At 36.4% G+C, this 25405-nt stretch overlaps 1 protein-coding gene across 2 annotated transcripts in view; it reads right to left on the bottom strand.

Annotated features, from left to right (window-relative positions):
* LOC134538426 (putative lipid scramblase CLPTM1) overlaps nucleotides 1–22374 on the bottom strand; it is a 90317-nt gene extending 67943 nt beyond the window's left edge. The window contains exons 1-6 of one of the 2 annotated variants that reach the window (XM_063379748.1): nucleotides 22201–22374; nucleotides 21838–22062; nucleotides 17219–17374; nucleotides 8099–8314; nucleotides 7078–7195; nucleotides 297–399 (exon numbers count right to left, since the gene is read on the bottom strand). In XM_063379748.1, coding sequence (XP_063235818.1) covers nucleotides 297–399; nucleotides 7078–7195; nucleotides 8099–8314; nucleotides 17219–17374; nucleotides 21838–22062; nucleotides 22201–22302 — 920 coding nt within the window. In that variant the 5' untranslated portion in view covers nucleotides 22303–22374. Of the gene's footprint in view, nucleotides 1–296; nucleotides 400–7077; nucleotides 7196–8098; nucleotides 8315–17218; nucleotides 17375–21837; nucleotides 22063–22175 lie in introns of both variants that reach the window. The other variant, XM_063379749.1, reaches the window with a different exon arrangement.
* Nucleotides 22375–25405: the final 3031 nt, after the last annotated feature.

The following is a 25405-nucleotide window of genomic DNA, read 5'->3' on the forward strand; positions in this document are numbered from 1 at the left end:
GCGACAAAATCGTACATTGTTGTCACACAAGCTGAATAGATGACAGGCAAATTAATTTTGTATTTGTTTAAAATATATGATACTAATTTTTTACTAAAAAAATAACATTCTGTTCTCTCAGCCTGCAATGTTAACGACCATACATGACTGCTGTATAGAATATAATACACTTAAAAAGAAATAAAAAAAAAAATCTATGACAATATATGCAACACTATTGAAGGCACTAGACGTTTATAGAAAATCTTAATTTATTACTTCTGAAATGGAAAGTCAATGTTACGGAGTTGACTTACTCTGTTGTCTTGTTGATAGGCCTGTAGTCTTTCAACAAGTTCCAGAAATCATTGTAGAATATCACAGGCTTGTACTTGTTTCCTTTTGGGAGGAACTGTATATCTGCAAATGTACAGGAACAATACATCACTTACGTTTGATACTTGCTACAACTTCATTGTAATATAAAAAAAGATAGAAAATGAAGCAAAGAAAACAGAATTCTGCATAATATTAAGCATTAAAAAAAGTGAAAAAGTTGGAAAACATAACCTTCCTTATGTAACAGTAAATAATATCTTAATGAATTTATAAAATAAACATAGATCTAATTTTACATGGAAATCACAAAATACAGATAGGCACAAAATGGCATAGATGAGCAACATTTGAATGGAAGTGTAGTGCAAAGTGAAACTTTCAGCACCATTACTGTTTACTTCAGGGACCTTTTCGAGACCAGTCCAGTTTCAAAACTTTTTCGTGATTTCCACCACTGGTAGCCACACTGTTATTTTCAGTTTAATGATACCAGTTTATTTTGTTTTCATTTTAAGAACATCTTCCCCTTGAAGTAATGCCCTAATTCGTTCCAGGAAAATAAAGTGCTAATCAAAACAGCGCTAATAAAATAATTTTTTCCATAAGAGCATATATAAATCAAATTTAATTTGCTGACAATAATTTTAATCAAGAAACTACTTCTGTAACAGTTGAGTAACATTTTGAAATTAAACAACCTAAAATTAAAATAAATTTGACAAATATGTGAGTCTTACAGTACTCACCAGTGATGTGTAAACATCTGACCTCGGGAATGAGCAAAAATCATGTGTTCTCATGTTGCAAATAAACTTATACTACGAAACACGGACACAAAATTTAATGCAGAATGCTTTAAAATAATGCCAAGCATGACAAATATATGAAAAATTTTAATTTTAGGAAAAAGATTGTAAAATTTTTTTCCCTTTTTAAAACCTAACAATAATTCTGTTCAACAAGATGGTACTATTAATTTATCATGGCTAGCCGAACAGGAGAACTGAACACTTTGAATGTAAATGCCTTAATGCTGAACCTATGACATTTTCCTCCAGACTAAAAATATCATCAGCTATATTTTTGAGGTTATATTTTGCGCCAAACTTGTGTTCGCCACAGTGAGCCTTCGGCTGTCTTCGGCCTTCGTCGGTGTTAGTGTTCGCGATGTGGCTTAGTGGCATATTGACTTGTGGTAGTGATTGTACTATACTTAAATTTTGTTTCGTGGCCACGTTCTAAATTAAAGTTTGGTTTCACAAGTCTATTAGATTTGTTTATCATGATCGACATCCGCATGACACGCTTCGCATATTATTGCCTTGTTTGTAGAACCCTTGCATTAGGGTGTGTAGAAGCATTTATTGTTGTTTGTACCTTAATAAATTTGCCTTGCCTTTGAAATGGTTTTCCTTACGTCAATGTTGAAACACATAGGGGAACTAACACTTTTCACATTGTTCCTACATGAAGGGACTGATTAGTACTTCTGTATGCCTGGAGCTTTTGTACCCTTCAATTTCTTTCGTTGCTTTGAGGGTGAAATTTTAGTACACACCAGAAATTTAATTAAATAAGCATACATTTCACAAAGGAAATTTAACAAGTTGAAAGTCAGATGCTCATGCGTGCAGAAAATTGCTATAGCCACGAGCCAAAGTGGTCAAGATGGCAAATCCATGTGGCAATATGCATTTGTATGTATTTACTTTCTTAAACAATGGCGGATGTACTAAGCGTATTGGTGTGCCAAAGTTAACTTTATGATAGGTAAACTATCCTGTAATACACTTTGTACACTTGAATAGTAACAAGATATAATTAATTGCAACTTGTCATTATTTCTTTTTATGACTATTAATTATAACATAAAGTATTAAAGGATAGTTGTACCATCATAAAGTTTACTTTGGCACAACAATTAGTACAACCCCGATGTTCACAAAAGTTAATATATATATATATATATATATATATATATATATATATATATATATATATATATATATATATATATATATATATATATATATATACATACATACATACATACATATTGACTCACACTGGTCTGCCATTTTTTTCTTCAGATTTCTGAGACTACCATAGATGTCAGCACTGTGTTTTCACATTTCCATTCCAATTGATTTATGTTCCATTCACAAAATTCGTCCTACCAAATGCCATATACTGAAAGCTAAGATGTTTACATATCAAAAATTCACGGACCACATTGTTTACATAATAATGCTTGGGCATAACATTGCTAAGAGGCCCTAACAACATTTTTGGGTTACAAAATAATAATGTTATTAATACAGGATGTCTGTATATTTCGATTGTAATAAGATTGAAAAATCATTAACTAAATGTTTTATATTAGTAGAGAGATTATTTAACCTGTTAACATTTCATTCCCGAAACGTTTACTAAATGCATGTCAGCCATGATTTGCAACTAGTGCATCCTAGTAGGCGTGAGGTAAACTAGCCCTGAAAGCTTCTAGTTTTTCTCTCCAGAAATGCCGCTGAAATACGGGATGGAGTAATGTAAACGTTGGATGAACACTCTGGCCGTTCGTCAATGATAAATACACAATGAAGAAAGCGAATACATAGCTATTAAGGAAAAACCAAATATTGTTATCTGATTTGTCACATTATTAATTTGTTGCTTTGTATTTAATGCTACACAAGTGCTGTTGCCATTGTATGCAAATTCAAATAAAAATTCATGTAAAAGAAAAATGCACTACTTTGAATTTATGACCACTAAACTTCAAATCATGCCATAATTGACTGCCGCCATTACTTCAAAACTTCGCAAATTGAACAGTGTTACTTCGAGGGGCGGGTGTAATTGAAATGATAGAAATAGTCTTACAAGGCAACATTATAGTAAAACACTATGTTATTTATAATTGAATAATGAATGTTTATAAATTAATTAATATTTCTGAAAATTCAAAACTTGATAATTTTTATAAACACGACAAAGCATTAAATTATTAATTTTTTGCCATCAGAAAAAAAGTTATAATCATGACTTAAAACTATTTTGGCATTTAAAATTACCTTTTTTTTTAAATTTACGTTGGTCTTTTTTTATACCCTCTTTTCTCGTGAAATACTAAGGCCATGTTGAAAGGCTTTTTCCCATTGAGTGAACCATTATTCTCTCATACCCAAAACTTAATTGCCAAATTATATACATGTCTGTCAGTCACATGGATTATTTTTTGTTTAAGAATAAATTTGTTAAAGAAGAAATAGAAAAAGAATAGAATAGAATTTATAACAAGTCACAATAATGCCTGGGTAAGACGATTATAGTTCCTTTAACATATAGAAAAAACTTGAAAAAATTTTTGTCGGATGTTGCAGGTAGTTCGGTGTAAAGTTCTGTCCAGAACTGATTTACTCAAAACTATTACTGGTTGTAAAACAGACTGCTCCAGTTGAAATTACATACCAATCTGGGGCCTAAATTTCTACTTAAAACACCAATATATACACACACACACACACACACACACAAAGTGACTGCTGAATGACCCCAATCCCAGAAAAATTATTCACCTCTATGTGCTCATATTTTGACGTGACGTCTAATAAATCGATAAATGCCGGCTGCACATACGAAAAAGTGTCCCGTTATGCACATTGTCCAGTTACTCTGTTTCCTGTTACGCTCATTCTACACTTGCGCCGCATCTATCTCTCTTCCACACGATTGGAACAACCATCGATTTGACTTTTTCGAGGCATATTAAACTTTAAACACTCTCATTCCTTTCCTACTTTTCCTATCATCGTCCTATCCTTAACAGAATAACACAATGGAAGACGTTAAATAGCAAACATGTATAAAAGTTATAGTTAAAATAATCTCTTTGTTAAAGTAATAAACATATTTGTTAATGAGTGCAAATAAAAGAAAATTTATCAATCAAAGTGTAGATTTCATTTCACTCCTTCTTTGTATCCATACAAAATATGTAGTGATAATTCAATAAAAATGATTCAATTTTATTCATAAAAGTATGCAATCATTTCATGTCACGTTCAACTATCGCCCGTAAATCACAACTTTACAGACAACCAATTTTTTTATGAGCCACCGCCCCATACGTCCTTTCAGCACAGTACTTGAACGACAACTGACTAATATGGCCGCCTTTCTTCCTCAGGAAGAACCAAGGGTGTTCATGTGATGTATTTTCCAACCAACCACAAAATTATTCATTGAAAATCTTCCAATCATGGGCACATAGCAACAGCAATCAACCAACTCACGAGTCTTCCCCATGCTTACAGAATTCACTTGACCATCACTGTCTCTTTCTACACTGACTTTCTTGTCATGAGATGTTGCATCATCCCGCTTTCAGATTAAGAATGACAGAAAATATCACCAAAAAAATATAATGTGAAAGCACATAACTTAAATGAGTAAGCAAAAATAGTTAAAACTACGTACCTTCAAGTGACTTCATCACAAAAATATTAAAAAACCAATAATGTAAATAATGATTATAAAACACGTGGCAAATGCACAAATACCACTTATAAGAAATAAACAGCCATTATTTACATGCAACTAGAAAAACTAACCAAGCATTTAATTAAATAAATAAAAATAACAAGTAACTACGAACAAGTAACAGAACAAGTGTAACCAGAAATTCATGTTGACGGGGAAACCTGAGATAAATTTGCTATGATTAAAATCACTCTGCACGAGCAGCAAAAGTATTTACTTAGTATAAAACAAACAAGGCAAAGATTCTACATAATTACTGTATTTACTGGTATATATAACGAGAATAAGTTAGAAGAGCTTCAAGCTGCTTCTCATCTTATAACAGGACATCTAATGTCATAGTACGTACTTATGAAGTTGTTGCATGGACTGTATCTACAACGACCCGGAATCATTTAGGACATTTAAATAAAATTTTCTTGCTATTTTATTTATCACAGGGTCATTTTGCATACATAACAAGCAAAATTTAACATAGTACAAAATAGATCTACTATTCGCAGTAATGTTAAAATGCTAAAACCTTTTTGAAGATAATTTTCACATGATTTAATTAAGTCTCCCACTATTTATATTTAATGTGTGTATATGAAATAAAGGGAGAAAAAAAAATCAAAACTAGCTTGACATTCAAGTTTTCTTAATTTCAGCTGTGATACTGTTTATTTTTTGATTTTATTGACCAACAGACTCCCTCATGGAAACTTAACACCCAGAGGTAGTTATGCTACTGTTGTACAAAGGATGGGAATAACTATTTTTGAAAAATATTGACTAACTAGGACTGTTTTTACTGTTTTCACAATCATGTTGGTTTTCTTTTCTGTCATCTTTATTTTGGAATAGGTATAGTTTATTTTTCTATGCTACAGAAGGTAGTTAAATCTAACCCACTTCCTTTTGTTTATAAACCTACTAGTCTCCCAGTTCCAGTGGCCTCACCTCTAATATACTGTGCAGGCTTACATACCGGAAACTACGTACTGTGACACAATGTTAAAAATGAATTACAGTATACTCTCTATTATCTGGTTATCCAAGCTAAAATTGTGTTAAATTATTAGTTTTTTTTTGTATTCTGAAGCTATAAAAAAAAAAAGGTAGTATCGCTCAGGCGCACTTCTTCACCTGGCCGTTCTAAATTTTTAACAACCCTGTTGAACCGACCCTTTGTGTCACCCAACCCCTGAGCTGTCACATGTGTCACACTTTCAACCCCAGGGGGATGCCCTGACTGCTGCTTCACGTCTCCAGTCACCGGCTTGTTCGTTTCACGTCTTAAGTGTGTCACGTGCCTTTATACTGCTACTTTACGCCCGCCTGTCAATCGGACAAGAGCCCAGCGAGTGACGTGACTGGCTGGCATTTGGCTGGAGGGAAGGACACAGGAAAAAAAAAAACTAGTCAGAATTTGTGTCTGCATGGTTGGCGCGATCTTATTTTGAGAAATGCCGATCTAACATTGCCTCTCCGGACATTGTAAATGACCGTGAACTAGCGACATACGTGAAGGCAATGTTCACGTGTCTTATCACGACAGGTTTTCATGACACCAACAATATTGTTTTCTCGTGCTATTTATTTCCCATGCTCGTAACTGCAACATTTCATGACGAACACTACAGCCATGGCTCAGCAAGATGCGCATGTATTGCTGCATCACTCTGATTTATGGAAACTTTCCTGTGTTAGTGTGTTAGGTCTGTGAAAAGCACGTCTCAAAAAAAAAACTAATGTACTGAAGTCCTATTTTTATGAATTGACTAGGAACTGAGAAGAAAGAATATCTTGCCACCGAGAAGCAGAAAATTAAATAGAAATAAAAAGGGTGAGAAGGGGAGGGAGGGGGGGGGGAAAAGGAATGGTTGACTGCAGCCTCCCCAGCAGAAAGAAAGAACGCATGGTGACACAAAAGCCGTATTAATGTGTTCCAATAAGCTGAAACACAATACCCAAAAAATTCACTTGTGCTCAAAATTTTACTGGAGACAAATTATCATCATACCATGAAATAGATTATCTCGGTTATTTTACCAGTATTTCAACTATCCAGGCATCCGCAGGTCCCAACTAACACGGATAGTTGAGAGTTTATTGCATTTTCACTCAATACGTCAGTACACATTTAAAAATTCCACGTAGCTTATTTCAGAGTAAAGAAGTGGTCTCATTAGTGTTTCATGTCTAGTGCACTCTTAAGAAGACGAACACACTCACACTCGTCCAGAGGAGGTGGCACCGAACCCTGGACCCAAGCTGTCTGGTCCGTCACCAAGTTAATCGTGAGGTTAGGGTGCCAGTGGGAAACGATCTCTTCCTTCATTGTCTCTGCTTTCTACGACAAAGGAAAAATAAAGGTAGTAAAGGTACCATGCACAAGGAAGTAAACACTCAGCAGAAAAATTTGTAAAAAATAGTTTCAGTAGTAATGTATTACACAGGCTGCATTTAAAACACACTTTAAAACATTACGCTCAAATCTTGAAATACCATATCGGTGGAGTCAAGATTTTATGGTGTTATAAAAAAGAAAAATTTTGTTATTAAATATAATGGATTTCATTTTTATTAAATTAAAACACATGCAGGCTAATAATAAGTATATCAATCCCAATTACGTTTATCATTTGCTTCAACATTTCATAGTAAGATATTTTAAATATTTACTTAAAACAATTATACATATATTGATGAAAGTTTAACAAATACTGCAACTAAAACATTCAATAAGTTCCTTAGGTCATGAGAAAGTTATAAATATGAAAATTAAAAGTACAGCTAAACAATTTTTAAACTGCAAAGCCTAAAGCCAAGTTTTTATTATTACAAAATGAATCAAAAAATCATTATACTTATATGTTTACTTGTAATGTTTCTCTAGGCCTTTAGCCACATCTGTACAGTATAGACTGCTTTTATTTTCTTAGAAAAAACCACATGTAGAAAATAAACTAATATTTTTACTTAGGACATAATATTTTAGGTTTTTTTTAAAATAAAAGCCTAAACTAAAGATATATAAAAATAATTCAATATGTAATTAAAAAAATTAGGAAACTGAACAGAATTTTTCTTTATTTTGTGTTTGGCCTTGGGATTTCGGTGTATGTGGTGTATTCACAACGATTCCAGTGCTTGGTGGTGTATTGACTTACATTCAGCTGTTATTTTGCTTTAATCACTATTTACCATACAATCCTGCCTCTACGTATTGGCTGTAAATTAGCTAAAGCGTCACCTTGATCTCCTCGGCAGAGGCGGCGGTCTCTCCCGTCAGCAGGTTGTGGGTCTTGGTGTACCGCAGCCTCTTGTACTTGTTCAGCTTCCTGGTGTTGTGCGCCATGCCGTACTTGCCCGCGTACCCCTTCCCCGCCCGCTGGTCCGGGGACTGGCCGTCCCGCGTCACGAACGTGTGCAGATACACCGAGCCGTTGCTCTTCAGCACTTCCACCAACTGTCACCGAGTAGGGGGGGAAGGGGGGGGGGGGGAACATTAGTGCTTGGCTGCCACATGCATTACAAGTGAAACTTTACAGGTGGACAGATAAGAAATTGTATGCATGTATGCAAGTGCGAAATCAGGGCTCTACAAATCCAGGCACAAGGTCATCACGATGCCCAACTCTTCCTTGCTGGCGACTAACTTCTGCCAAGATACCAAGCTATAACAATGTTTTTTTGTTTGAAAACATCAGAAACTTCTGTTGTTACAATATCTTGCTGTACACAAATTACTGGGGTCTACGAGAAGGAAGATATTTAAACTGGTGTGTGTATTTTATCTGTGGTGCACATCAGAACATGAGCTCATAGATAAAATAAAGTACTTGGTATAAAACCTCCAAAGTGAACTCACTCTCCGCGAATGTGCCCCAAACTCTTAAAATCATTGCATATTTACAACTAGACAACACCGCTACCTTTAAACAGCTGAGCGTGGCGAACGCTGCACTACACTGGAGCTGTACTGTTGTTACTTGTCCGCTGTATGATGTGTGATAAACAATCTAAATGAGCAGAACACTGTAAGACTGGCTCCTAGATTTTCTATCTGAATCCTTTCTGTTACATTGCAAACGTGCAATTGAGTGTTCCACTGCAATCAAGCGCCCCACTCCTGTTAGTTACTTTCTGAGCGATACTCTTGGTTACTTTAGTCCGGTCAAAATAGACATAAAAATAGTGATCAAATAACAAAAATTCCAATAGAGCTGAATTTTGGTAGACCCCTTGGGTATACCAGTAGAAATAAAGCACCAAAAGTCCCCATAGATCCCATGTGTGCTAAAAAAGTTATTCAAGGTTAAAAGTCAAACTTTTTGGTTTTTTGGATTTTTCTCAAAAACTGTAAGTTTTTACGAGGAATATGAGGGTAATTCTAAAAGTAAAGAACATTTTGATCTGATGAACAGTCGTGGACCTTCCCATTCTTTCGCGCCAGTCTGACTAACAGCGAGCTGCAACTGTCGTTTACTCTTTATGGTGTGACTTTGAAATGTGTGACAAAATTACAGTCTGCCAAGTGTGAGGTTCGTAGTGAAGCACGAAAAAATTCAGCCTATAAAAACTTAATACAAAGATAACTGAGGTTTATGATAATGTGATGAATAAGCTTCAGTTTGAAAGTGGTGCATCATGTTTAACGGCGGGCAAACAAATATTCATTATGAAGAACGCTCAAACTGACCTTCAGTTGTGACCGACAAACTCAAAACAAGGGTTGAGGAAACAATTCACCGGGATAAGACATTTCACTGTGGGAGTGATGAATTGAAAGAGGACATTAATGACTGGTTCAACAACTTGGTGGTAACTGAGTATGCAGAAGGCGTAGAAAAGCTGGTGATAGGTTACGTTACGACCAATGTTTAAATTTGTGTGGTGACTTTGTGTGTTATAAAATAAGTTTTGTTTCATTATCTTAAATAAAAACATCTAGAGGATCAAATGTTATTTAATTTGGAATGACCCTCGTATTATTGTTAAAAGCTTGTGTAGAAATTATAACAAAAAAAAATTGGTTGTCTGTAAAGTCAGTTTACGGACGATAGTTTAACGTGACAACGTCATAACAAAACATTGATGAAATGATTGCATACTTTTATGAATAAAATTGAATTATTTTAATTTTAATAATAAAACAATAAATAATTGAAATTACACTAGTAATCAGATTTTTAAAATGCAAGAATAATTAACCTTTATTGCCGAAATTGTTGTTGTAATAAGCAATGAAAACCACATTAACTTTTCACTTCACTTTATAAACAGTCCACGAAACAGTTCATGTGTAGATGACTTGTAATTAATATTAATAACTGGAGTTTAGCTATAAAGTTTAAATATAATTATGAACAAGTTTTCATATAAATAAACTGTAATCAAATATATCTATCATCAATTATATGAATCACCATAATTTTTTAGTCAATTGTAACATACCCCACATGCTACTTTTTTTAATAATACAAGAATAAATACTTGAAATTATACTAGTAATCAGATTTTTAAAATGCAAGAATAATTAACATTTATTGCCGAAATTGTTGTTGTAATAAGCAATGAAAACCACATTAACTTTACACTTCACTTTATAAACAGTCGACGAAACAGTTCACGTGTAGATGTAAGTTGTGTGCAGCCGCTGTCTTTCTTCTCCTCGTACGCATAGGCCAATCGAGTGGAAGAGAGATAGATGCGGCGCAAGCATACAATGAGCATAATGGGACACAGCGTAATGGAACAATGTGCGTAACGGGGCACTTTTTCGTGCGATCAGCCGGCGTTCATTGATTTATTAGATGTCACGTCAAAAAGCTTCCTGTAATTTGTTTTTAACTTAACTATCCATAACCTCTTTTACATAATGCTTAATGGAAGCAGTGATACCTGAAATATAAACCCACACATACGTTTTTTTTATATCACTGTGTATAGCTCCTATTAATTATTTATATTTATATGATCAACATGCATTTCAAATTCTTTGATATTTTTGAAGGGAAAAATTACAGAATGAATAAGGTTTACAAAAATTAAATTAAGGTTTACAAACATTAAATTACATGTCAGTTTTTGGGAATAAATTCACATTCTTTTGCACTCTGTAATTATTACATCCGTGAATAGCACAAATTGTACCAATTTTTCCATGCATCTGATCCATTATCAGTATATCCCAACAGATTTCAACATTGCAAGAACACACACACACACACATTCAAAAACAGGCAAAATTATCACATATGCTGCAATTATTAATATATTAACTAGACGCATAAAAATAGTTCTACAAATCCCTTTACATAAATATACTCTGTTTTAATATTTACCGAAATTCACAACCATAACAAATCTCATTCAATATTAAGTAAGAAACAACTCCTACTAGGATCACTGAAAGCAGTGGTTTCCATGATTTCATTGTGTGTTCAGTATTGACTGATATAGTTGGTGAAATTTATCAAACTATCAAGGACTGCTGTGGTTATTTCTCTTATCGGCTATTATGAATATAACTAGAAGTTTGCCCCTAAAATCAGACCTCGCAATGTCTATCAACGAAGATATCTATGGACAATGTCCTTTTTGAATTCCAAGCCAGAAATTACATTCAGTACAATAACTGCCTGTTATTTTCTTTACTTCACTTTGAGGCATGGATGCTATCCTCTTTGGAATTCAAGCCAGAAATTAAATTAATGTATGTGGTTTTGAAAGCTAAATGTGTATTTATTTAATATATCAACACCTCTTGACTGTTTTGGGTCAAAAACAAACTTAAAAATTCCAATGTCCATACTTAGCTACCTACAAAATTTACAAAAATCCAATCAACTGTTTGACAGGTATCGTTGGACAAAGTTACACATATAAGAATGCCAAACACACTAGTTGAATGGAAGACCTCGCTTTGCTTGGGCGATTACCTGACATTTAATGCCGATTTAAGCCTGCAGCAAGTCATAATGGTAATTAACCTCAGTTTTTTATTTCCTATTTATTACTCTCCTGTCTACATCTGTCTTTATTGTCCCTTCTTTCTTAATCGAAATGTTCTTTTCTGATATTTTTCACCGTATTCCTCAGGAGTCACTTCCCAAAACATATAATTTTAATTTCTTTAGACCACATTTTTTTCAATATCTGTATATCTCTCACCTAACTTACTTAATTATATTTTTTTTTTAGTTTGCATGATATAAAATCAGTATAAACATCAATAGAATCAATTAAACCTTACACTCAAGATTTTGTTACAGTGTCACTCTTACTTATCATAATTGTCATTGCTATTATGTTACTGTAAATTTCATTAATTTATATTTTCATCACTTGACAGCCATACTAATGAATGAGTAGCTACACTTCACACCCAAAATGTTTCCATCAGCAAACAATAAGCCTTGCAATGTATTTTATAGTTTCTACAAATAACTGGTGAAAAAATTTCAGGAATTTTTCAGGGCCTTTAATAAAATTTTCTTACAACTTTATTATATCACAATTAATTTTTATGTACAACTTGCAAAATATAATATAATATGAAATATATATAAAATTTGCAGGAAATGTTTTTAATGTTAGAAAGTTAAATCATTTTCAATGATAATGAGTAAGTGAACTGTTTGTTTAATGAGGGACTATATACTAAAGTGAGATCAAAAAAACAAAACGCAAGTTAATACCTACATGGCTGTGAAATTAAAGTTTTGTAACTGCCAGCACATTAACTGTTTAACCATAAAAAAAAAACATATATCAAAAGAATCAGCATTAATTTATTTTATAATTCAAACTTTTGTGACCAGTCCTTCACTTTTATTACATTTTTCAGTGAATTTCATGACACAATTGTAGGAGGATAAAACACTAAAAATTGTCCTGCGAAAATAATGTAACTTAATTAATTTAAAATGTGTAAGTGATGCTAAAGAGACCATACATGTTGCCAAACCAGTTGTTTTAACATTCAAGGAACATACTAAGAGAACGGCAAGTAATTTAAAGAATTTTTTTTAGTTATGATAATGAATGGCTTTCTTACATTACATCGCAGAAAACCTAGTAAATCACACAAATCCCTACCATGTGTTTTATATAGTTCCAACAAAGGTACTCTCGCACTGACACGAGTAACGTATTCCTTCTTGGGACCTTCTTTTCTCGTGTATCTGAACAGAGAAGTTGGTGCAATAACCAGACTTGTCACTATGTAAACAAACTCCAAACAGTTTGCGTACAATTTAGCAGACCTTCAGCCTTAAGTTAACGTCAGATTCTCGGTTGTTGACGCTACCAATCCGCCTTCACCAGCTTTCACTAACCTTCAAAGCTTTCCTAACTACACATTTGTAAACATTCAATAACAGGGCTAAGCCACAAGGACTCTTTCACTATACCTCACTAGGCCTGTGCGAAGCTTCGACTAGCGAATCAAGTGAAGCTCTTTTAAATATTTTATTTGACTTCCCCAGGAAATTTGCTATTTGTATTATTTGAAGCTCTGGTTGTGATGCAAAACTTCACATCCGATGTGAAGCTTTGCATTTGTTGTAAAGCTTTGAAATATTAGAAGCCTAAAGATTCACTTATGAAAACACTTAAGTTTTTTTTTTGTATTGTATATGTTTTGCTTGAATTAAAGTTGGTAAATTGAAAACTTCAAAAGAGGGCACACCGTTTGCTTTTACGAATGCTCAATATTAATACTATGCATGGTTATTTTATAATTTTTACTGAATGATGTTATACATCAGGGTGTCTACCCATGTTGAGTCACAGAATTCCTGTACAATTCCCGTACACTAATAAAAAATTTCATGTACATTTACAGCTTACACTATCACTAATTAGGATAATAGCAATGTTAAAAAAAATTGTACAAAAAATGTTCACAAAAATATTTTTACCAAAAACTTGGATTCCAAGAAAATTTGTCACAGAAAAGTTAGGCATACCTTTATGATGATAAAATTTAGCTCATTCTAGGTTACTTTACACTGCAGCCAATCTTTGCCACATGGGAACTGTCAAATTTTTAACTTTTATCTTTAGAGGCTGTATATATACCTGTACCAGTTTTGTTTTTATTATTTTTGTTTCCCATGTCGGTATTTTTGGGATATTTATCTTAAACTGTTTGTGTATTAACTTATATTTGTTGACGTGTCCTATACCACTTGTACGAATGTCTGTATGGTCAAATGGATGAAAATAAATAAATAAAACTCGCATGACATTGCGTGCGATATGCCACTTGCCAAATGCCAATTTTGCCAACCAAGTTCCGGTCCAACAGAGTACAGTACACCTGCCCCTCGAAGTAACACGGTAATGTAATCCATCCAAAGAAAAATGGAGCACTAATCAAAACAGCGCTGATCAAATAAATTTTTAACATAAAAGAGTGCATGTTAAACAAAATAATTGGTTTTCCCGCCTTTGAAATATGTATGTTTACTGTACCATACTCCACATTTATCCTGTTTAAAAATTGGTTGTCTGTAAAGTCGGTTTAAGGACGAAAGTTTAACGTGACAACGTCATAACAAAACATTGATGAAATGATTGCATACTTTTATGAATAAAATTGAATAATTTTTATTTTAATAATAAAGGAATAATAACTTTTCACTTCACTTAACAAACAGTTGAGTGGAAGAGAGATAGATGCGGCGCAAGCGTACAATGAGCGTAACGGGACACAGCATAACGGATAGAGGTGTAAAAGTAACGAAAAAAAGCGTACCCGTATGTATTCGTTACTATAACAATTAGTACTCGTTACTATCGTATCGTTACGTTACTCGTTACTTCTGATACCACCTAACATGCTATGTTATGTTGCAGCAACGAATCGAGTCGTATTGCGTACGCGTACAGTATGACGTCGCGTAAATAATAATAAATAGAATATAAACAATTAACAATATTTGATAATAAACAGTTTTTGTTAACCAAGAAACAATTAAATCTCATTAGAGCGGCTTTTTAAAGAACAAAAAAATACGTGAAAATACGCGATAATAAAAAACAAAAACATATATATTTCTAATTTGTAAAAAATACTTTCTTACGTGGTTTCTGTTCCAATCTCAAACTTTGTCTACACACACAATACCTTTAATAAACAGTAAAAAACTTGAACGACGAATTTCCAAATTATACTTTACTTAATAAACAAACATAGTTCTTTGTAACGTAAATTCACCGAATATGCGCGCATGCGTAAAACATACGAAAAATGCGAGTAACGAGATGCAGCCGTGTGTAACGTTTCGTTACCCGTTACTAGATGGTGCACCCGTTACTCAGTACCGAATACATACGGTTTGCTACAGCTCTAATAACGGAACAATGTGAGTAACGGGACACTTTTTCGTGCGTGCAGCCGGCGGTAATCGATTTATTTTAAGCTGGACTCCCAATCATCCGTTTCATCCGTCCGTCACCCGTCCGTCCGTCAATTTCGTTCCGTTATTTCTCTCTGCAATTATTACCGACTCTCAAACATCCGCCATCCGTCCGTCCGTCACTATTGTAAAATAACAGTGCTACAACTTTCCGCCACATACTTTCAAATTCTAGGTAAACGTTTGGGGAAAATAATTTACTTGGGATAATTAACTTTTGTTTTTATGAATGTGATAATGTTGACAGGCGAGAACCGTGCTTTGACAAGTGGATGAAACGGGTGCCGTCTTAAAAATAACATTAGTCATGCCAGCAATGAATAAAATTATGCTTCTTTTATTACTGCGTCAAAAGAAACAGAAAGAAGCTATTTATATCCAGGCTTTTTCCCTCAGTTGCTTATCCCGATAGTCTTTGCTATATATATTATACAAATGCTCCCTTTCCCGGACGTAATTTATCAGCATTTCTTCCGAAAAGCTCATTCTCATAAGCAATCTTTACCGTTATTATGACAATAATAATCAGTCAATACGACACAGCCTTCTATATAATGCAAATTAAAAAAATCGAACAATGTTTTCGGAAAGTCGTATTGAAGACGATCGACAACAAGGCGGTGGACCATCCGTTGGTCCGTCAAAAGCTAAAGCTTGGCAAGGTTTTGACGGACGGACGGATGGAATTTTTCGGGCCATCTGATTGGCTGCAGGTCACGTGATTGACGGACGGACGGGTGACGGACGGATGAAACGGATGATTGGGAGTCCAGCTTAGACGTTGTCACGTCAAAAAGTTTTTTTTTTCTGGAAACGTAATGCACTGTCAACTTCAACTAGCGCAACCTGGCATGCATGAGATTAACTGACCTTGAAAGCTTCTGACCTTTCTCGCCAGATGGAAGTAGTAGCATAAACATGGCTGTATAAACACGCTCCACGGATATATTAACGTAATTTTATTGCTTGTAAAACTTTTAACTAGACATACGAAAACAGGCATCAAAAAATTAAATAACTATTACGGAAAAGTGAAAACTAACGTTTTTTTTAAATTCGTTCTTTTATTAAAAGTATACAAGTGCCAAGATTTATTATGTTGCATTGTGTTTGATACAAGAGTGCTGTTGCCATTATGCGCGCGTGTAAATAAAAAAAAATTGTGGATGAAAAAGAACGCTACTTCAAAAAGAGCCCTAATTAATTGGTGGAAATCGAGCAGCATTACTTCGAGGGGTGGATGTATACTCACACAGAGCGAGACTGGCTTGCAGCTTTCGCCGGCCGGCGCAATTAACTTTGTCATACGCGCTTAATTTTTACACACACGTGATAGTGGTCGCTTGTATACAAAAATAATACGACACGGCATATAATATGATTTTTGAATCGTGACCGCTGAAATCAGCATAACATTCTTGCATTATACGCCGGCAAATACAATATATTTTGCAGTTATGTTGTCTACTTTCTTCCGATGTTCACGAAACAAAAACAAAAACATTTGTAAACTATGCAAGGGACAATAAGCCAATGCAAGTATAGTTCAACTTAATTGAAGAGACGCAGACATTATGTGCATAAGCTGCGACAATGTTCTTTTTATTGTATACTTCATGAACTATACAAATTATGAAGTATACTAATTAAGAAGTATAAATTTCCATTTAAACAGAGATAGAAAATAAATTTTTAAAATCAAATTATTGATATTTCCTTTTGTTTTGATGAAGACACTGAATTATCAAAAGAAGCCCGGGGTAAAAAAAAAATATTATCAACTGTTTTACAAATTAAAGTCACAGAGTTGGTAATGTCTTGCCAATTAGTAGGCTTTACAAACAAATGTGACTGCGTGAACTGCTGTTGTGTAGTTTACAAACCCGGCCTAACTCAGGAGTTCTTGGATGCATGCTTGGCGACCATGGCATAAGCAACGGTACCTGCGGTGGTACCGACGTGGTTTTGGTGCGGGTGCCGTCGCCACTGGGCCCGCCGGTCCAGTCCCCGTACACCAGCCCCGTCTCCAGCCACAGCAACGAGGAGGGATCGTCGAAGTTCGCGAGATACTCCGACTCTGACACGTACACATACATGTCCTGCAAAAAAAGTCAGGCTGAAACCACACAACACAGTAATCTGGGTGTCCACGAAAATCAGTAATAAAATTTCCCTGACTTTCCATGTCCGAAATTACAAATTTCCCTGACTTTCCACAACCAAAACTATAATTTCCCTGAATTTACATGAACCAAAATTACAAATTTATCTGACTTTCCACAAAAGTTTACAAATTTATCTGACCTTTTTAACCAAAATTACAAATTTGCCTGACTTTCCATTACCTAAATTACAAATTTCCCTTACTAAATTATATTCTAAACAATAAACCTATTAAAAATTTTCAGTAATAAATCCAGCCACCACTATCCCCATAGCTGGCCGAGTTCAGACAGAACCTTACAAATACAACTGAAACACCATCTGGGGGAAAAAAAAATACTGTCTGTCACAGTCTGAGCGATGGCAGACTACAGCATTCTCGAATTATTATCACAGAGATTTTTCAATGACTTTTTCATGAATTCAAGTGAAGTCCCTGAGTTTCCAAAATGTGGACGCCCTGCACACACTATAAAACCCACAACAATTGAGAACATGACAGTAATTGTGGATATTAGGGGCATTGCAAATAGAGCGACAAAAATTAAACCCTCTGAAAATGTGTTTCCACGTGCTACTAATGTTTTTTATTCATCCAGAAAATGTACTTTTTAATTTAAATCAAAATTATTTTAAATCTATATTCAGTAGCAAATTGTGTGGCGAATCAGTAACCGCTTGGCACAATTTACAGTTTTACCTCTTTTTTTTAATATATATTATGGATCTAGCTATTTTAAATTCTTTTCCTTACTGTACTCTCCAACTTAAACTTTGCTGGACTGGTTTCTGTTTGTGTTTCCCAGTGCAGCGCGTTGATGATCCAGCAGTCCCACATTAATTCAGCATGGCTCATTCTTTTCTCTTCGCTCCTGATCACGGCTTGGATGTAATTTCTCTCCCTCACTGTGACTCCGGGCGAGACTCCTTCTCGGAGTTACTGCTCCTGTCAGGCTCGTTTGAATCACCATGAACTTTCTAAGATGTCAGCTGAAGTCGGCAACTTTCAGTCAGGCGTGAATATTTTGTTCGCCATCACCCAGAGAGGCCAGTTTCGCCAAGTTCCCACTAAGCCAGCTTTACCCCCTTACTCCTTGCACCCTGTTTTTCGCTGGGCTTCCTAGAACCAGGTGTCAAGAGCATTGACCTGTGGACTGTCCTAAATCCAGTTCCCCCGCTGGGGAACAAAGCCACACCCCCAAGCATGCTGCTAGTGCTTCTCATTCACGACCTGTCGGTTGTCTGTAGTACTAAGACAGAGTTAGTTCCCCTCCTTCCCAACAGGTGGCAACTGCAGCCAGAGCCATCGGCTACCGGCCGGTCATTATTCTTAGCGCCCACGCACGCCATCTGCCGGCAGTCTTGGGAACCAACTGGGCAGCGCGGCTCAGGACCTATGGCCACTCAGAGGCTACTATCTCCTTGCCATCTCTTCGGCATAGCTCCTTCTCTTCCCCCCCCCCCCCCCCTTGGTACCAGAGAATGCACCTTAACTATACGAGATCAAGCCGGCTCGCGGCTGTTACTTTCCAGTGCACGAACGAGCTAGTCACGACTCACTTCCTGACACGGAATTTGTGGTTGCGGCGAGATAGACAAATCACTGTCTGTGGCGAGATGTAGTCACTTTCATGTAGGAATACTATTCCCTTATTGTCTTGTTCGCTTTTCTGCCTTGTAGCGATTTAGCAATGCCACTATGCAGTAGTACTTCACTTTGGTCCCACACGTCTGACATAGCTTATGGTTTTACGTAGTAGGTGTTCCATTATAAAATTTTGGTGTTGAGTATAATAACAGCCCTTACAGTGCTGTTAATAATGATCTTTACAGATGATTATTTTCCCGTTATTTGTATATAATATTTTTTGTTTTAACTAGTCGCTTACCCAAGTTATTTAAGCAAATTCAAGTAACTGCAAAAACAAGTATAACGATTTTGAACATCATGTTAAAAGTTTGTATTGCAATGGATTTTTACACCAGTAAATTCAATAAGCTAAGTCTTGCGCCATTTTTTCCATTTACCGAAATGCCAACGGAAGGCCTTAATATTTGCACTCTGCTGTTTGCAACTTCTTTGCTTTTGCTAAACACCTCTTGAGTGGTCAAATTACGTGATTAATGGTAAATTGGTAATTTTTAGGATTTTTTAGATTCTACCATTTTTTGTAATCCTTGCCCAGTGTTGGGGACATGGTTCACCTTTCATTTTGGAGGAAAGTAATTACAAAAATGACATTCAAACCAATTACAAACTTAATGCACACGTGCATGCATTATCCGGTAAATATTTACTTGGGCGGTATTTCCGAGAAAAAAATGTTAAAAATCCGAAAATACCTTTAATTTATGCTCTTCAACTTCCTCTTTTCATTAAAAGTGGCGGAGGTAAGAAATTCCAAATACTTTAGGAGATATCGAATTTTTAAATTTCATCATATGTAGTTGAGCGGTATTTGCGAAAATAAATGTTAAAAATCCGAAAATACCTTTATCATATGCTCTTCAACTTCCTCTTTTCATTAAAAGCGGCGGAGATAAGAAATTCCAAATACTTTAGGAGATATCGATTTTTTTAATTTTGCAATACAAGACCTGTGGAACCATTCGAGCGGCGCCATTTTTGTTATTTTGCCGTGTGTTCGTGAATACGTGAATCGTGAATGCGTAATTAATAAAATGGTTGATTAGGTCAGGTCAGTTACATTATTAATACTTTCAAACTAAGCCGACATTAAAAATTATTTTGTGAATTAATTTTAATGGCTGTTTAGTTTTAAAATATTTATAATGTAACTGACCTGACCAAACAAACCCGGACAGAGGGTGAACAGTAAACTAAAATGGTCGATTAGGTCAGGTCAGTTACATTATAAATACTTTCAAACTAAGGCGATATTAAAAATAATGTGAATTAATTTTAATTATTCTTTACTTTTAAATTATTTATAATGTAACTGACCTTACCTAACAAACCCGTAACAAAGGATGTACAGTAACAACTCACGTAAATTTTTTTGTTACTTATTACTTGCGCAACAATATCAAAATAACAAATAAGACTTTAAAATTAGAAACGTTAAAAACTCACCTAAGTTGGAGGCGGTAATTAAACACAGTTTTAAACAATAATTGAACTAAATAATCACGTATTAGTTCATTTGAATTCTGGCCTATCACGAACAATCACGTGACATCATTATCCAATAAAAAAATAGATACTTGTACGTAAACAAGAAACAATGGTGAACGCACACCACAGGAATGTGCTGGTTTTGTGCTGAAATTTAAAAATTTGATATCTCCTAAAGTATTTGGAATTTCTAATCTCCGCCGCTTTTAATGAAAAGAGGAATTTGAAGAGCATATAATAAAGGTATTTTCGGATTTTTAACATTTTTTTTCGCAAATACCGCTCAACTACATATGAAGAAATTTAAAAATTCGATATCTCCTAAAGTATTTGGAATTTCTAATCTCCGCCGATTTTAATGAAAAGAGGAAGTTGAAGAGCATAAAATAAAGGTATTTTCGGATTTTTAACATTTTTTTTCGGAAATATCGCCCAAGTAAATATTTACCCATTATCCAAGCTGAAAAATACTGTGTAAGAATCTTCATATTAAATTTTAACATTTATCAATGACAAGTTTCAAACCAAATATTTTAAAAATAAAGCTAGACCTGGTGATGTCTATCAGTCAGAGTACTCAACTGAAAACACTGGAGCTGAGTTCAATTGTGTGTGTGTGTGTATATATATATATATGTATAACATACTCTCATATACAGTGACAAATGCACCAATAGCAACACAGCTCTAAGTTACTGTAAAAAATATAGCCTTGTGAACATTAAATGAATATGTATCGGCATAACAAAGTTCCATGTCAAGGCCTTAAAGACAGATGAAGGATGAAAACTATGAGATGGAGCAATTTTTTGGGGGAAATGGGAGTATCCCAAGAGAGCCAACTGGTTCACTGAAACATTGGTTCCCTGTTCCCACCCACAAAAAAAAAATCCAAATTTGACTCCAGTGGGCATAAAAAAATCTTATCTCCTTATTGGAAAATGAGTAATAAAACACATTATGGCCAATTAATGGCTTTGTTTTTAAAAGTCTGTAATTTACAATAATATTTTCTACGTTAGTTTAGTGCTGAAATAGTGTTTACAGGCACTTAATATAAGACTCAAAACCATAATTACAATAAAGCATGCATGGTATAAAAATAGCAGGATAAGTATTTTCTTACGCCATTAACTCATAACTCCTAATCTTATATTATATATACAGACCCAATGACATTAATCTCCACAAAACCTTTCAAGATACAATTATAGCAAGATAAGAATACTGAGAAAATTGTTTAGAATTAAAATTGAAATTCACCATGACTGTTCCATTTTCAAATATATTGGTTGCTGGTATCCGAGGGGCAGTCCCAGACACGTCTGAACGGCTGCTGGAATTAGGAACTGATGCTGGCTGCCTAAAAAATGATGTGATGAAATATATTATAAGTCCTCGCACAATCAACGTTTTAGTGATTGCTAGGAATGATTCCAATTTGGTTGGCTGATATTTCTCCCTTTCTTGATTTATCCGCGCGGCAACCTGAAGAAAAAGAAAATAATGTACTCAGTTTTTCAAAGTACACCAATTACGTACTGACAGTCACTTTAAAGGTTAACCATGGAAAACCAATGAAAACACATAAATAACTTTACAGTAAGAAACAATGCGATCCCATACATCAACTTCCGATTCATTATCATTCTCATTTGTTGTCACAAGTTGTCCATTTGGTTGTGCAGAATCCATTACTTCACCATTAACTTTACCACTTTCAGCCATTTTCAATATTCAAAACTCCATAGATACAATCACTAGAAGAGACGACACACATAAGTTAAATCACATAATAGACATTAAATTCGTGTAGAGCCAACAAGGTAACAATTTTTTTCTCTCAAATTACTTTAGAAAATTTGATTAGAGAGAGACTTTACTGAACTATTATTTATTTGGTGTCCACCATAGTTGACAAATGTTTTTGTGGAGAACATACATGCGTTATTGTTTCCTAAGCCATATCCAGTATCTGCACTGAATGATGGAGGCTACAGTTTGTTCAATCAGCTTTATTGTCTGCGGTATTGCTCCTTGCCAATTAGATTGGACATTGCCCATAGTATGGCCAGAATGTTCAATGCGTTCATTAGTACTCGGCGTCGAGGTGTAAATACTGAGGTGAAGTTGACGCCACTCCCGCTGCCTGTTTAAGTTTTTAATTAAATATTAGCGTTGGAAAAGATCTCAGGGGTTATAACGGGGGTTCGGCCTCGTGGCTGCAGGCAGGAGCGCGTCGTGGATCGGAACTTACCTGGGCTGTTCAGGCCACCCAGGACGCCTTGTAAATGACTGGTAAACGAGTTACAGGACACTGCGCTTTATTCAGTATTGATACATTTATTGGTCCCGGTACTGGCCGCGTCCATTGTCGGACCGCTGTGACACGCGTATCCCCGAACGCAAACGGTGTGCGCGACCAGGATAGATTGCAAACTAATATCGACAAGCTGAGACGGAGAACACTAGTCCCTATGAAAGATTTGGCAGAAAGTCACGGAACTGGTGTTGCAACAACTTGACGTCGTCTGGCCGACGACCACCCCAGAGCCCGACCTGCACCCGCCAGTATACGCTCCCGCTAACGGAACACACCCCTGGCCATGGCCCACCCGAGTCAGGCGACCCGAACAGCAATTAAAGGCAAAGCCGCGGAAACCTGAGTAGACAAGAGAAGAACCGTACCCATTCCTCCTGAAACATTAAATTAGGATTTTAGCGACAATAAATTCTCTTCCAGACACACCCGTTTGGAGTCTGGCGTAATGAGGTCACGCCTGGCGCGAGAGAGGACGAGCCTCCCTCGGACGCCATGCCAGTTCGGCAGTTCAGCGCAGCTCACGGACCGGGGCGGACCTACGTCCCACGGAGAGGCAACATCCTTTGTCTTCATCGAAAGTAACGTCCGGAGTCACTAATTAACAGAACCCCTTTTATTGCTTAACCTCTCCGTGAGTACCCGGTCCCTTTTTTCGGCCCAGGACCTAATCCAGCCGCATCAATTTAAAGACACCCTGCACCACACTTGGTCAGCGGGGCTGCTCTTCAGTATACGGCACGGGCCGCCTCCCGCAACTTACAGAACTTTACTTAAGGTCACGCGCACGGCGCTGACCACAAACCCGCAAGGGAACTTGGACAAACTTAATTGCGGTGCGTGTTTCACCACAGTGGGCACAACACCCGCGCCGAGACATTTGCATACGGGATTGGCCGTCTCCAATCGTCCGCCCCCTTAATTCAGTGTATTTTTGTATCGCGTATTTTGTATTGCTAACTTACGTTACCCGAGTAACGAATGCCACGTAACTTGTGCGCACCCCCTTAATTCAGTGTATTTTTGTATCCCGTATTTTGTATTGCTAACTTACGTTACCCGAGTAACGAGTGCCACGTAACCTGTGCGCGCCCCCTTAATTCAGTGTATATTGTGTCCCACCTTTGTGTTACGAAATTACGTTACCTGCGTACCCAGTGAGACGTCTGAGACGTAACAGCGTCCGAGGCCACGTAACGCGGAACACAAACCATACGGCGCCACGGAATAACGAGTAAAACCCCCCAGGGACCTCTGTAGAGTGTTGTATTGTGTACGACTCGTTCCTATGAATAAAAGGTACGACACCACCAACTCAACTCCACGCCTATTATTTAAAATCATCTCACGCAACACCGCCGCCGGCCCTAGTGGGCCACGCAGGGGCACATACATCCACGACCCCAAACTCACGACTAGAACCGAGCTAGTCTGGCGCCCACCCGGACAACACGTAGCAAGAACCGCCTTTTCCCACTAGGAGCCACACCGGGACTCGAGCCCGAGACCCCGGACGACGGCAAACTTATGCAGACACGTTAACACGTAGAGAAAATCCTATGTTCAGGATGGTTTGCAGTCTAGCCTGCGACGAAATATTAATGTCTTTAAAATTACGTAGAAACGCCAACGGGAGACGTACACGCTAAAGTTTCTTGGAATTGAAAGTTATTCAATTAAAACACACGTTACAAATTACACAGTTAGAATGGTGAAAGTTAAAAGACGAAAGTTAGTCAGTAGTATTCTCAACACTCGTTACAAAGAATCCTCGATGATGATAATTAATTGGCTATGAAGCCGAAACTGCGTACAACTATTACACTGTCCTTAAACTGGACATGGAATTACGTATAAAAGTAAAGTTCCCTGTTGGGATGAATTTAATAAGTTAAGAGTCGCACGAAATATCGTGCGACTGGGGTGGGGTCGGCGCCGAGCTGTTTAAAGGATTTACAAAAACTTACACTATTGCTGATATGTTGAAGAAGCGCTAAAGTTGATTGCCCGACGTTCGCAGAGCAACCGACCCCTGCGAGCTCCCGACGGTAACTGGGCATGAGACCGCCCTGCGGCCTCGCGCCTAAACACGTGGAACGCGGGAAAACCGACCCGGCCAGTTTTGGACTTGAAGACAAGTTACACAATATATGCTTATAAGACAATTAGACATAATTTCCCTTACATGAATCCTCTTTTAAATTGTTATTAATTTAGTTGTTTTAATCTGACAGAATAATTATATAATTAATTAGGCGCATTGCCACACCCGGCCGGGCGCTGACGTCGTCTTGGTGTTCGTCGCGGCGCACTTTCCTACACTCGGCGGACATCACGCCCAGGCGTATTCGGTGCACTTAAGAGTAAGTGTTGTTGTGGCATAACGACCTGTGCGAACCAGAGGGAGCACCGGCGGTCGGCGTCAAAGTATTTTAGTATAAAGTGATAATTTGTGGCATATGTGAACCACACATTGTGTTGCAAACACCCATCGCCGAAGGCTAAAGGGGC

Source organism: Bacillus rossius, chromosome 13, assembly GCF_032445375.1.
Source record: "Bacillus rossius redtenbacheri isolate Brsri chromosome 13, Brsri_v3, whole genome shotgun sequence".
In the NCBI taxonomy this organism is placed as follows: Eukaryota; Metazoa; Arthropoda; class Insecta; order Phasmatodea; family Bacillidae; genus Bacillus; species Bacillus rossius.